At 41.7% G+C, this 13,144-nt stretch overlaps 1 protein-coding gene across 1 annotated transcript in view; it reads left to right on the forward strand.

Annotated features, from left to right (window-relative positions):
• DNAH6 (dynein axonemal heavy chain 6) overlaps nucleotides 1–13,144 on the forward strand; it is a 443,662-nt gene that overhangs the window by 321,009 nt on the left and 109,509 nt on the right. The window contains exons 61-64 of the mRNA XM_068233571.1: nucleotides 4,455–4,634; nucleotides 6,000–6,233; nucleotides 7,338–7,473; nucleotides 10,847–11,010. Of these exons, the coding sequence (XP_068089672.1) occupies nucleotides 4,455–4,634; nucleotides 6,000–6,233; nucleotides 7,338–7,473; nucleotides 10,847–11,010 (714 nt within the window). The remainder of the gene's footprint in view (nucleotides 1–4,454; nucleotides 4,635–5,999; nucleotides 6,234–7,337; nucleotides 7,474–10,846; nucleotides 11,011–13,144) is intronic.

Consider the following 13,144-nt stretch of genomic DNA (forward strand, 5'->3'; position numbering starts at 1 on the left):
CGGCATGGTGCGCACCTGCCCAGCACGGCGGTCACTACACGAACAGCTGTTTACGGTGCGTTACACAGTGAGTTTCGTGTGTCAGTGTGAAGCAGTACTCTAATTACACTCCCTGATTGATGCATACAAATGCAAGATGTTTTAAAGCACTTTAGGCCTGCAATTTAGCATTCAATGTGATTTCTGCGCTTGTATCCCACTCCGCCATGCCTCCCTCCAGGTGTTAGACCCCTTGAAACATCTTTTCCAGCACTTTTCTGGTCAGCATAAGTGTTTCTATTTTTCATAGTTCGCCTCCCCATTGAAGTCTATTGCGGTTCACGAAAGTTCGCGCGAACCGAACTTTTGCAGACATTCGCAAACCTGGAGGTTCGGACCATCTCTAACCTGTAGGCATATGCCTACAGTGCCTTATGGTAAAGAAACAAACTGCTTCATTTGGCTCATCTGCTCATTTTAAAGTAATAGAATAATGTGAAATAGGCTGAGATCACTCTAATCTGTAGGCTGACCATCAACCAGCCTAAATACACACAATCAATTACATTTAAAATTATCTGTTTACCCCCTCACTCCCAAAAAAACCCAAATACCATTTTAAATTAAAAAAAATATTACAATAAAAACAAAACAAAAACAACATAAATAGTTACCTAATGGTCTTAACCTTTTTCTTAATATGCATGTCAAGAGAGTATATTACTATTATTTTTTAAATTATAAGCTTTTAAACAGTGATGGATGCAAATTGAAAAAATGCACCTTTATTTCCATAATTTAAATGGTGTAATAATCGCGACAAATGGGTAAATCAAATACGTGGGTTTTAATTATGGTAGCATGTATTATTTTAAAGCTATATTGGCTTTAGCAAAATGTACCACCCAAAGACAGCCTAATTGTTGGCGGAAAAAACAAGATATAGATCAATTTATTGTGATAAGTAGTGATAAAGTTATTGGCGAATGAATGGGAGGTGAAAGTTGCTTGGATGCATAAAGTAAAACACGACTGAAGGCTGAAGTGGTTAACCTCCCATTACACTCTGCTCTGGACTCTGCATAGGGAAGAAGGGAAGGAGGCGCTTGGGGAAAGGAGTAAGCCGCGTTTTCATCATCAGGTACCTGTAGGCACGTGCCCACAGTGCCTTATGGTAAATCCAGCCCTGATGAGAAATGGACTGCTTAATTTGGCTTATCTGCTCATTTTAAAGGCTCTCAGCAATTAAAAGAAAAAAATAGAATAATGTGAAATAGGCTGAGTTCACTCTAATCTGTAGGCTAACAACCAGCCACATTGACTCAGACTGAATATGGGTGACTGGTTTGTAATAGTGCAAATAACTTTTATTACCTGGTAATTCAACTCTATTCAACTATATAATATGCTACGTAGAGTGACTGATTTACTAAGCAGAGGAATTCTAATTTGGAATCCGCAGTAGGTCGTGGTGCTCCCTGCCACATATTGAACAGGTGTGATTTGCAGGTGATCTTCCGTGCTCTTCTGCATATCAAAAAACAATTGCTGAACATTGCTGCATTGAAATAAATCATGTGCTGCACTAAGCTACCTTATTAAGCTGAGGGAATTATTTAATGTTATTTGCAATGGTCAAACCTCATGTACTGAAAATATAAATAGGACACTGCATAGAGGCGGTAGCAATAACACATTCTAAGCTGTAACCAGGGCTGTGGAGTCGGAGTTGGAGCCATTTTTGGGCACCTGGAGTCGGAGTCAGGAAAAAATGCACCAACTCCGCCTCCTAATGAATTTAAACTGTAATTCAAATAGAAAATATGATAAAATGTTCTATTTCTCAGATAAACATCATCATAAATGATTTATATACACAGTAATAGCTGGGCTTAGTCCACAAAAATGAAACAAACCAATCAAAAAATAGTTACTTGTGCTGCTTCAATAAAGCAGTCCCCGTATTTTTAAAGTCAGATATACATATCTGATTGTGATTGTATATACGATGTATATACTAAATAACATCTAAATAACATCTATGCTGTAAGAATAAAGCCTGATGTGTAGCTGTATCACTAATAGAGATGGTCTATGAGATGGAAATAATTCTGCGTTGATGCTGGTTTATGCAAATGTATGCACTCCCTTTGCTCGTGAAATCAAATCATTTGATATGTTGTTAAAATTTGGTTTGGTGACTACGAATTAAAGGGTACCTGAGACAGATGAAAAGAAAAGTTTTATACTGTACATACCTGGGGCTTCCTCCAGCCCCCTTCAGGCTAATCAGTTCCTCGCTGTCCTTCTCCACCACCTGGATCATCTGCTATGAGTCCCGGTAATTCAGCCAGTCATCGCAGTCCAGCCGCATGCCGCTTCCACAGCCAGGAGCATTCTGCACCTACGCAATAGTGCTGTGCAGGTGTAGTTCGCACCCAGTGGCGGAGTGTGTGCATGCACACTACGCCCGACTGGCTTAAGTACCTGGACCCATAGCAGAAGATCCAGGTGGCGGAGGAGGACAGCGAGGGACTGATTAGTCTGAAGGGGGCTGGAAGAAGCCCCGTGTATGTATAAAACTTTAATTTCATCTGTCTCAGGTTTACTTTGTTACACAGTAGTACTATACGTATTGCACTCCTAACAGAGCTGCAGGGAATCCACTGAGAATGTTGTGCATATTAAACACAGAGGTTTTGTCTATCAACCATAAACCTGGTTCAGATTGTACATGAAGAATGTGAAATAGAGGAATAATAGCCTCATTCTCCTGCAGAGTACCTGCACATCACTCTTACATGTACCCACAGTTATATTGCCTAGGACCTGATCCATGTTCAGATTGTGCATAAAGAATGTGTAATAGAGGACGCATCCCCTCATTCCCCTGCAGAGTACCTGCACATCACTCTTGTTCCCACAGTTACATTGCCTAGGGCCTGATACAGTAGATGTTCTTTGTTCCCGTCTGTACCTTCTACAAGTACTCTTACCAAGGACTAGTTTTAGTCTATTACTAAAAGTATCTGAGGCAGAAGATCAGCCAGCTAGCCCGGTAACTGGTATTATTTAAAAGGGATTAAATATGGCAGCCTCCATATCCCTCTCACTTCAGTTGTCTTTCCTAATTCCTAAGTGTTGGCAGTTAAGAGATGCATTTCATGTTACATACTTTCAATCAACAAAATTAACTGTAACTAAGTCATGTGTGATGCATAATGTCACTGAATGTCAAGTTTGTTCAAAAACCCGGAAAGCAATTAAAGGATTCAAGCAAGGTAAACCTGCTTGAATTACTAAGACATAACTTTTATAACATAGCAATAAAGCCAGTTAAAGTGCTAGGCAACGTACTTGCACACAGTATAATTTCACCATTTATAAACGAGTGCATGAGAAACAGGCCCAGATTTCCACCACAGGAGCCTATAGGCACAGATGCCCCGGCACCCTAGACTTCACCCTCCATGAACCTAAAAACTCCCATCAAACCACACCACAAGTGTGCTGGCTGGCCCAGCTATCACTTCTCCCTTACCCAACATAGATAGCTACAGGTGCCCCTTAATATTAGGTAGCAAGAGCTATCCTCAGTATTATGTAACTAAAGGTGTCCCCAAGTATTAGGTAGCTAGAGGAGCCCCCAACTTAAGGGAGATGCACCAAGCACACTAAGCCACCACCTGGAGGTCGTCTGTACATATTTAAATATGCCCGGATGCACCTGCAGCTGTGCACACACACCGCAAATGCCACTCTAAGCTGCCACACACACTAAGCCACAGCCCACAACTGTGCCACCCAGACGAAGCCATCACCCACTGTTCCTATTCATACTTATATTCATATTCCTACTTACAACATTCGGTTAATGCATAGGATTGCACAGGCTTACAGTTGCACATGGTTCTATTGAAATGAATAGAGAAACAATGCACAGGCTCACAGCTATAGCTTATGTCCTCTAGACGATTATTAATCCTTTGCCAGTACTAACTACCTGATTGGACTACAACACTAGCAATCGGAAACACCGTCATGAATCACGGTTGGCCTTGCATATACACACATCTGACCTTAGGGCTCATTCACAACTGGTTGGGTGTTAAAACTCATGGAAATGCATGGCAATGCACAGCAACTCACAAACCCGTTCACACCCATTCATACGTTTTTATTTATGCATTTTCATGCATTTGAACTCAAAGACTAGTGTGAATGAGCCCTTATGAAACTCTGGAGCAAAATATAGTAATAAAGTATTTATGCTAAAAAAAAGCAGTCAATAAAATATGTACCATATTAAGCATATTTTACACTTGTATATGTTAACACTCTGTATGCACTACATTATTCCTGTATTTGTTATCTGTTTTAATCTTAATATTTAAATATATGAGGACTTTAATATCTGAGGATTGGGTGCCAATGAGAGCATCCAATTAAATAATCTTTTTGCTCCCTGAGTGTAGATAACTTCAGGCGCTATCAAAACTAGGCTGCAAGAAGCTGAAGCCACTGAACAAAAGATAAACGCAGCTCGAGAAAAGTACAGAACTGTGGCCACCCAAGGGTCTGTCATCTACTTTGTGATTGCCAGTCTCTCAGAAATAGATCCAATGTATCAGTTCTCTTTGAAGTACTTCAAACAAGTAAGTTCAGTCTTCATCTTTCTAGAACATATTTAATCTTATGGGCCAAGGGTTTGTTCCATTGCCAGAATGAAGATCAGGGTGGACCAATGTAAACTTCTTTTGGTTTATTATATAATCGATAACAACAGATTGTTGCGGCAATAAATATGTCATATATGTATGACAAAATGTCACATTATAAAGAGCATCTTTGTAACAAAAACATTTTTTTTACAGTCATTTATGTAATTATATAGTAAAAGTATATTTTCTAGAACATTTATATATAATCTAGTATCTGCATATTTCCCTCAATTAAAAAGGAAAAAAACAAAACAGCGAAGTAAAAACTGGTTTGTTGCCAGCGTCGATTTGCTTTTAGCTGCTCTCTGGGGCTCCAACTGGCACAGCCTGATTTCCTATAAAACATTAGACGCAATCAAGGGGAAAAATTAATTTGCACCAATTTCTTGAGTGAGTTCGGTAGTGTTCACAGCATATTTCAGGCTGAGAATTAGAGCCATTTTTCATCACTGCCTTTTATACTGTGGGCTTCATGAACACACTACACATTCATACTTGGGCTGTGCAATATTGGTTGTTACATGCAGACGTCAATTAGATATTTGCACTATAATAACAGCTGAAACCTGCTTAGAAAAGAGAAATGCCAGGGATTCGTGAAAAACATTATTTCGACTTGCTTAAATTCTTTTTTTAAACACATAGTATAAAACACAGCCATTCAATGAGTCCCAGCCAAATGCTAATGGCTTGATTGGTTCAGGTGTAGAAAGAGCGTAATAGTGGTTCCTGCACTTTGCAGACAGTTACTCATGCAGCTAGATTGGATTTTTTTCCAATCTCTATTCAAGAGTACAATTAATATGACGATGAGTGCAATCTGAGCTTACGGTCAGTTTTGGAAATTTATACCTGGCTGAACATTTAAATGTGAAATCCATTTTTAATTGTCCTTTGTCTGGCTCAAAAACAATTATGATAATGCCAAAACTGTATTTATAGTTTTACTGTTTTTATCAAACTTTGAGGCTAGGTTCACAGTGGTCAGTTGCATAATGCACGCGTTATAATGAGTGTGAACTGCAATGGAGACTGGACATAGACTTAAACACAAAGCCTGCATGCAGCGAGTTAGAATAACTGTAATAATACTGTGAACAGGCCCATAGAATTATATGGGCAGTGAGCGGACATGCAGAATTATTCTGCAACACAACTGAGCCCTGTGAACTAGCCCTAAATCTAGCGTGCATCATTTTGCTTTGTATACAGTACAATTAAATAGGACACAACCATTGTGTAATATTTCCTGATGGCTGTGTGTACAGTTTTCTCTGACTTGTTTTTTTTTCTTTACAGTTATTCAATATGACAATTGAGACAGCAGAAAAGAGCAATGATCTTGACACTCGTCTAGCAACCCTGCTCAGCCAGACTCTGTTCTCTGCTTATACCAATGTTTCACGGGGCCTCTTTGAGCAGCACAAGCTTATTTACAGTTTTATGCTCTGCATAGAGATCATGCGACAGAAAGGAGAAATCACTGAGTCAGAATGGAATTTCTTCCTCAGAGGGGCTGCAGGCTTAGATAAGGTGCAATTTTAGTGCTTTTACTGCAGATGAATCTTTTAAATGTTTCTTTATATCAATAGCTTGATGCCAAACCTATAGCCTGAAGGGCATGACTGTGTTCAACTAAATGTGACGATAAACGTAATCTTGCAAAATCAAGACATTAACCTCTACAGGAAACCTGCTGACTCCAAGTATTTCTTATTGTACCAACTGTTGTTGAATAAACAGGTCGATAAATCAACAGACAAATGCATATGAAGCCTATAGCTCACTCAATTATAATTCAGAATATAGAACATAAGGGTATTTTAGATGGATATAGTAGAGCTGTGACAGGCATGATAGCCGCTCTACAACCAATAAAATCAAATCTTTTATTGGTTTGACTAAAGGTGGCTGCACACCATACAATTTTTTAAATTTCCATTTAATTCGAGAATTACAATTTTTATGATTGTACCATTTGAAAAATCTGACCAATGTATCACACATGTGCTTTCAGTTTTTCCTCAACTGTGAGAAAAATTATTGAAAACTGAAAAATTGCATGTGTTTATACATTAGGAAATTGACAATCTAATCTACATCATTCAAATTGATCAGAAAAACCCACCACTCCCAATTGATACACACACAAAAAAGAATATAATATATATATATATATATATATATATATATATATATATATATATATATATATATATATATATATATATATATATATATATATATATATATATATATATAATCAGATTTCCTGCTTGCATAAAAAAAGCTTTTGATCTTTCTGGATAATCGTGTGATCTTTTTTTATCGTACAATCTGATATTTTTAATGTATCATGTGTGGCCACCTTAACCCAGATTAGAGAACTGGCACCTGATTTGTAATTTGTTATGTCAAATTATTGTAGACTGACATGGTTGGTCTCATAAGAACCAGTTAGCTTACCTTCACGTAGGGTACGTTGGTCCACAAACATGTTCAGTCATGCTTTATTTCACTGTATATGCCAGCAGCTCTAAAAGCAGCCAGACTATTTAATTTATATCTTCAACTTAAATTCTTACGTTCGTGATACATTTATTAATGTGATTCATTTTGTATGATTCATGTTATTAGGAACACCCCAGTAAACCAGATGTGCCATGGCTTTTAGATATACTTTGGGACAGCTGTTGTGACCTAGAAGAGATGCTTCCATGCTTTAAAGGAATAAAATCTGATATACTTTCTTTACCAATCACCTTACACTTAGGTAAGTGTGTATGTGCTTTTTTATGTATCTTAAAATCACTGGATAACTATTAATTACAACTTTGCCTTCATTTATGAAGACTTCCGTATTACCAATACATTCTTTAAATTATATTAAAAGCAGTGCCAGGTAAAATCAAACCCAACGGTTGTGGAATGAAAAAAGATATGTTGTCCATAAATCCCTGTTCAGACACAAGCAGCCTTCTCATGATGAGTGACGCTTTTGGACCAATTTTAAAACTTACAGGCTTCTTAAAGAAATTCAGCATTTCAAAGTGGTGTCCCCCAGGGCCTTGGATCGCTGCTGGATGTCCCTCTCCCTGTGTCCCCTCACGCTCTCCAGATCACTCCCTGCATTCCACCGCTGACTTCCTCAAGCATGGCTGACCTGATTGTGTCAAGCATTCTGGCTCCACCCTACATGTTTCGTCATCTATCAGACTCATCAGGGGTTAGCCGCTAGCCCAGGGTCCCGGGGGGACACCACTGTGATATGCTTAATTGCTTTTAGACGCTTGTAAATTTTAAATTGGCGCAGAAGCATGGATGGTACTTTTGGATGGTACTTTTATTGACAGGCATGCTATGTGATGAAGTTTGTATATGTTTTTGTTTGAAGATTAAAGCAATTTTACTCGAGTCACTGATGGTCCTGGGTGAAACATACAGTTGAGTGTGAGATCCACCTGATAACAAGGTAGCTTCAATCCGGTGAGCCTCCCTGATTGTGGGGTTGTGGTATCACACGTGTGTGCACTTTTACACTTGCACTGGGAGAATGAATTGAGTTGACAGTTTGAAACAGTATCACACTATGCCAAATATATATACAGTATATATATATATATATATATATATATATATATATATATATATATATACAGTATATAGTATTTTCTGGACTATAAGACGCACTTTTTCTCCCCCAAAAGTAGGGAGAAAAAGTCCCTGCGTATTATAGTCCAAAGGTAGGGAGTCCTCGATTTAACGATCACCCGCCGCTATTAACCGTCGACCTGAAGCGATGTCGGGGACTCCCTGCACTCCCAGGCGCCCTCTAAACTTTCCCTGCATGAATGCAATTAACGGCAGTGGCAGCCACTGTCACTCACCTCATTGCTGGAGCCTGCGGTGATGAACTGCTGCCGGCCCCCTCCTGTCCTCTGTGTTGTCCTCGGTGTATCCGACGTCCGGATCGATTCCCCCTTGTGTGAAGATAACAAGCAGCAGCAGCCGCGGGCATAACATACTTCATCCTTGGAGCCCGCATGGTCAGCCGCTCGCGGCTGCCGCTGCTTGTTATCTTCACACAGGGGGTGTCGATCCAGAGCGAAGACAGCACAGAGGACAGGAGGGGGGCCAGCAGCAGCTCATCACTGCAGGCTCCAGCGATGAGGTGAGCGACAGTGGTTGCCACTGCCGCTAATTGCATTTATGCAGCAGGACATAGGACTTGGAGGGGGACATCAGGAAGACCAGAGGCAGCCAGAAGCTCATCACCGTGGGCTCCAGCGATGAGGTGAGTGATGGAGGGGGACATCGGAAGGACACAAAGGGTGACATATTAAGGACTTAAAGGGGGGCAAATGTAGGACTTAAAGAGGGATATTTAGAGGACACTCTGGGGAAAATCTGGACACAAAGTGGGACATTTTGAGGACACGAAGAAGGAGATCTGGAGGACATAAAGGGGAACATCAGGAGGACACAAAGTGGGACATCAGTAGGACAAAAAGGGGAATATGACATTGATACAAAGAGGGACATAAAGGGGGCATTAGGAGGAAACCAAGGGGACAGGAGGAGGGCACCAAAGGGGAAGAACATCTACAAAATGCCCCTGGACCAATAGACGCACCAGGTTTAGTTTGTTTGGTTTTTCCACAATTTTTGCCCTCTGAACCTAGGTGCATCTTATAGTCCGGTGCGTCTTAAAGTCTGAAAAATACGGTATATATATATATATATATATATATATATATATATATATATATATATATATATATATACATACATACATACGATTTCCCGCTTATCCCGCTTTATAGGCCAAGCAGAATTACTGAAATGGCGCAGTGGATTTCTATACAGATTAACCCTCCTGGCGGTCTAATTAATTTCGCCAGGAGGGAGCGCAGCAGTTTTTTTTTTTTAAATCATGTAGTGAGCCCAGGGCTCGCTACATGATAGCAGCTGCGCAGCGGCATCCCCACGCCCGCTTCGATCGCCTTTGGCAATCTCAGATCAGGAAATCACGTTCAAAGAACGGGATTTCCTGAAGGGCTTTCCCCATCGCCATGGCGACGGGGCGGGATGACGTCACCGACGTCAGCAACGTCATGACGTCATTGGGAGTCCAGATCCACCCCTCAGTGCTGCCTGGCACTGATAGGCCAGGCAGCGCACGGGGTTTGAGAGGGGGGCGCGCGGTGCGACGGATAGCGGCGATCGAGCGTGGGGCGGCGGCGATCGGTGTGCTGACGCAGCTAGCAAAGTGCTAGCTGCGTGCTGCAAAAAAAAAAGTAAGTAAACCGGCCCAGCAGGGCCTAAGAAAACCTCCTGCGCGGCTTACCCCGAACTACGTTCGGGGTTACCGCCAGGAAGGTTAATAACAATGGACAAATGACACAATATGCATCCTTGGTGACTGGTTCCACAGGGGTTGATAGGAAAAATCACAGAAACAACACTTGCTGAGTTTCAGGCTGCCTTCACTGCAGAACAGGATAATCAATCAATACACATTTAGGCAAACAATTTGTCCCCAACCCATTCCTCTGCTGTGACCTCCCCATCCCGACCAGTAGGATTCTCCTGGCTTGGGCACACTCCGATGGACCTCCTTGTTTTTAGCAGTAGCTGGGGAGACCCCTCTATCACCTTACAAGTGGAGACCACATACTGAGAAGTGAGCAGGAGACTGTTCATTCTCCTGCAGCCCCTGGAGTCATGTGGAATCAGTGAAAAGTAAACAAAAGTCCGGAGGAAGGGAATCTGCTGTGTGAATACTTACAGCCTCTCCTGCAAAAAGCGCTTAACTGTGTGCACTGAGCACAAAGGCTAGGTGAAAAAGCTAAATGGGCCGTAGTTTGTCCACCCCTGCCTTACGGTGCATTCACTAAACTGTGGTAATATTTACATGGACAGAGAGTGTATGTAAACTTTACAGGGCACTATGCAAAGTACGCACCTGATGCAGTGTGTGTAGTTTACGACTTATACACGCACCAGTTGCTTGTGTAGCTTGTGCTATCAAGCAATGCACGGCAGTTGCATGACTCCTGATAAGATTGACATATTTAAGTGAATAGACTTCCTTGTCACTAGGAGTCAATCTGAGATGCTAATAATGAAAATGTTGTTTTTGCCAGGCTCCTTAGAAATCCAAATTAACCCCTCTTCTTGGGATGGTTATCATACACATTCCTCTAAAGTACGATCAGAGAAGGAAAATGAAACTACACAAGGATTGTGGAATGACAGGCTGACATTATTTCAAAAGCTCATACTCATTAAAAGTGTAATGGAAGAGAAGGTAAGCCAGCTATTTATAATAATTTAAATGATTAAAAATTGTGAATGACAGAGCATTAATGAGTACACCCTAAAGTGAGACTCAAGGCAACATTTTTCCTTTCAGTTTTGGCTAGAGGTGTAAAATGTTCACCCATGGCACAACAGGAAGTGAGAACATTTCTGTAGAGAGGACACAACAGCACCAAAAGTGCCATTCCTTCTCCTCCAGTAAAGTGTGCCTCTTGTTATCTGTTTCCAGTGGAAAGATTTCTTCAGTTTCTGTTACTGGTGACTTGCCAGGAAGGGTAGGAAAATCTCAACCGGAACAGATATTTCAGAAAAACACAAAAAAATGGAATTTGCTTATCAGAATGTAGATAAAATATATTTTACCAGCTAATGTTTCAGATACAGTGAGCTAATAAGGATGTCAGGGCCGTATTAACCATAAGGCCCTGTAGGCACGTGCCTATAGGTGCCTGATGATGAAAAGGCGGCTCCCTCCCCTCACCGAGCGCCTCCCTCTTCCCTATGTAGAGTCCTGATGAGAGTGTAAATGAGAGGTTACTCACCCAGATCTCAGCATTCCACTGAAGAGATATTCCATCAGTCAGGTGTACCTCTAGCTACTTAATACTAAGGTCCCTCTAGATACCTAATACTTGGGGGCACCTCTAGCTACTTAATATTATGTGTACGTCTGGCTACCTAATACTAAGTGACACCTGTAGCTACCTATGACTGGCAAGGAAAGTATGGGAGAAGTGACAGCTGGGGCAGCAAGCACATGCAGTGCAGTTTGGTGGGGGTTTGTAGGTTCATGGAGGACGAACTCTAAGGTGGCAGGAAATCTGTGCCTATGCTCCTGTAGGGGCCTGAAGGATGTCCTTCATACTTGTAACTGGTACTTCTGTTTGTGGCACCTACTGCTTCTCTTCAAGCTTCTCCACAGGCTTTGAAGTGGAGATGGAATGGAGATGGCTTTATCAAATTGTATGAAATTGGTGACAGTAGATGGAGAAGGAGGGCAAAAACAAAGTGTTCAAGAGCAAGTGGGAACGAGCTAAAAGCTTGTTAAGGCTAATTAAGGTCACATAGTGCAAGAATATGTGCAAACAATAGCAGATGCACCGTGGGGAAAAATTTAGATTGCTAGTGACCAAAAAGAACACTAGTGTGAGGAAACGCAGAAAAGCCGCCGCGTGTACTCAGAACGGGGCGGCTGATTCAACGTCCAAGCGGCAGTTTGCACGCATAGGCCTACATCCAGTAGTATGGCCGAACGCGGAGAAACCGCCGCATGCCTTGATAGCGGTGCGGCGGTTTCCGCGTCCAGCACGGCGGGTGCTTTACATCACATGTCTGGTGTGGCTGGGACTGATAGTCCACACAGGTTCAGAAGGATGCGCGCGCACGCGCTGAGAAGCAGAACTTATATGACAGCCAGAAGGGAGTCAGCTGACCAAGCCGGTCAGCTGACGGCAGTACCACTTCCCATTGGTCCAGCACTTATGGGAGGCGCTGGAGAGCGCTTTGCTATATATACTGGGTGCTGGTCATTCTCTGGTTGTCTGCCGTTGCGATCACTACATGGAAGCACTCAGACCTTTTGTCAGATTCTCAGTTATATCTCTGTTATATCTCTGTTATACTTCAGACTAGTTTCAGGGTGTTGATGATCAAGGACCTCACACCCAGATTAGGGACTTGTGTTACCAACCTGTTATACTTCAAACTAGTTCCAGGGTGTTGATGATCAAGGAGCTCACACCCAGATTAGAGACTTGTGTTACCAACCTGTTATACGTCAGACTAGTTCCAGGGTGTTGATGATCACGGGCCTCACACCCAGATTAGGGACTTGTATTATCATTCTGTTATTCTTCAGACTAGTTCCAGGGTGTTGAGGATCACCAGAGCAGGGACAAGATCCTCCAGCATCCAAGGCTGTGACACCAAAGTGCGCCCCTCCATCCCTCCCATCCCAGCCATCACACACTGATTGCTATTAGACTAAGAGGGCCACAGGGCCCACAACCTCCCCAACACCTTAATATCTAGTTATCTGACTTGCAGTCACTGCTATGTATCCCCTTTTATTATTTCTTTCTGCTTCATACACAATTAGGAATGACAACTGAATGAATTGTGCG

The sequence above is a fragment of the Hyperolius riggenbachi genome, chromosome 1 (assembly GCF_040937935.1).
Source record: "Hyperolius riggenbachi isolate aHypRig1 chromosome 1, aHypRig1.pri, whole genome shotgun sequence".
Taxonomy (NCBI): Eukaryota; Metazoa; Chordata; class Amphibia; order Anura; family Hyperoliidae; genus Hyperolius; species Hyperolius riggenbachi.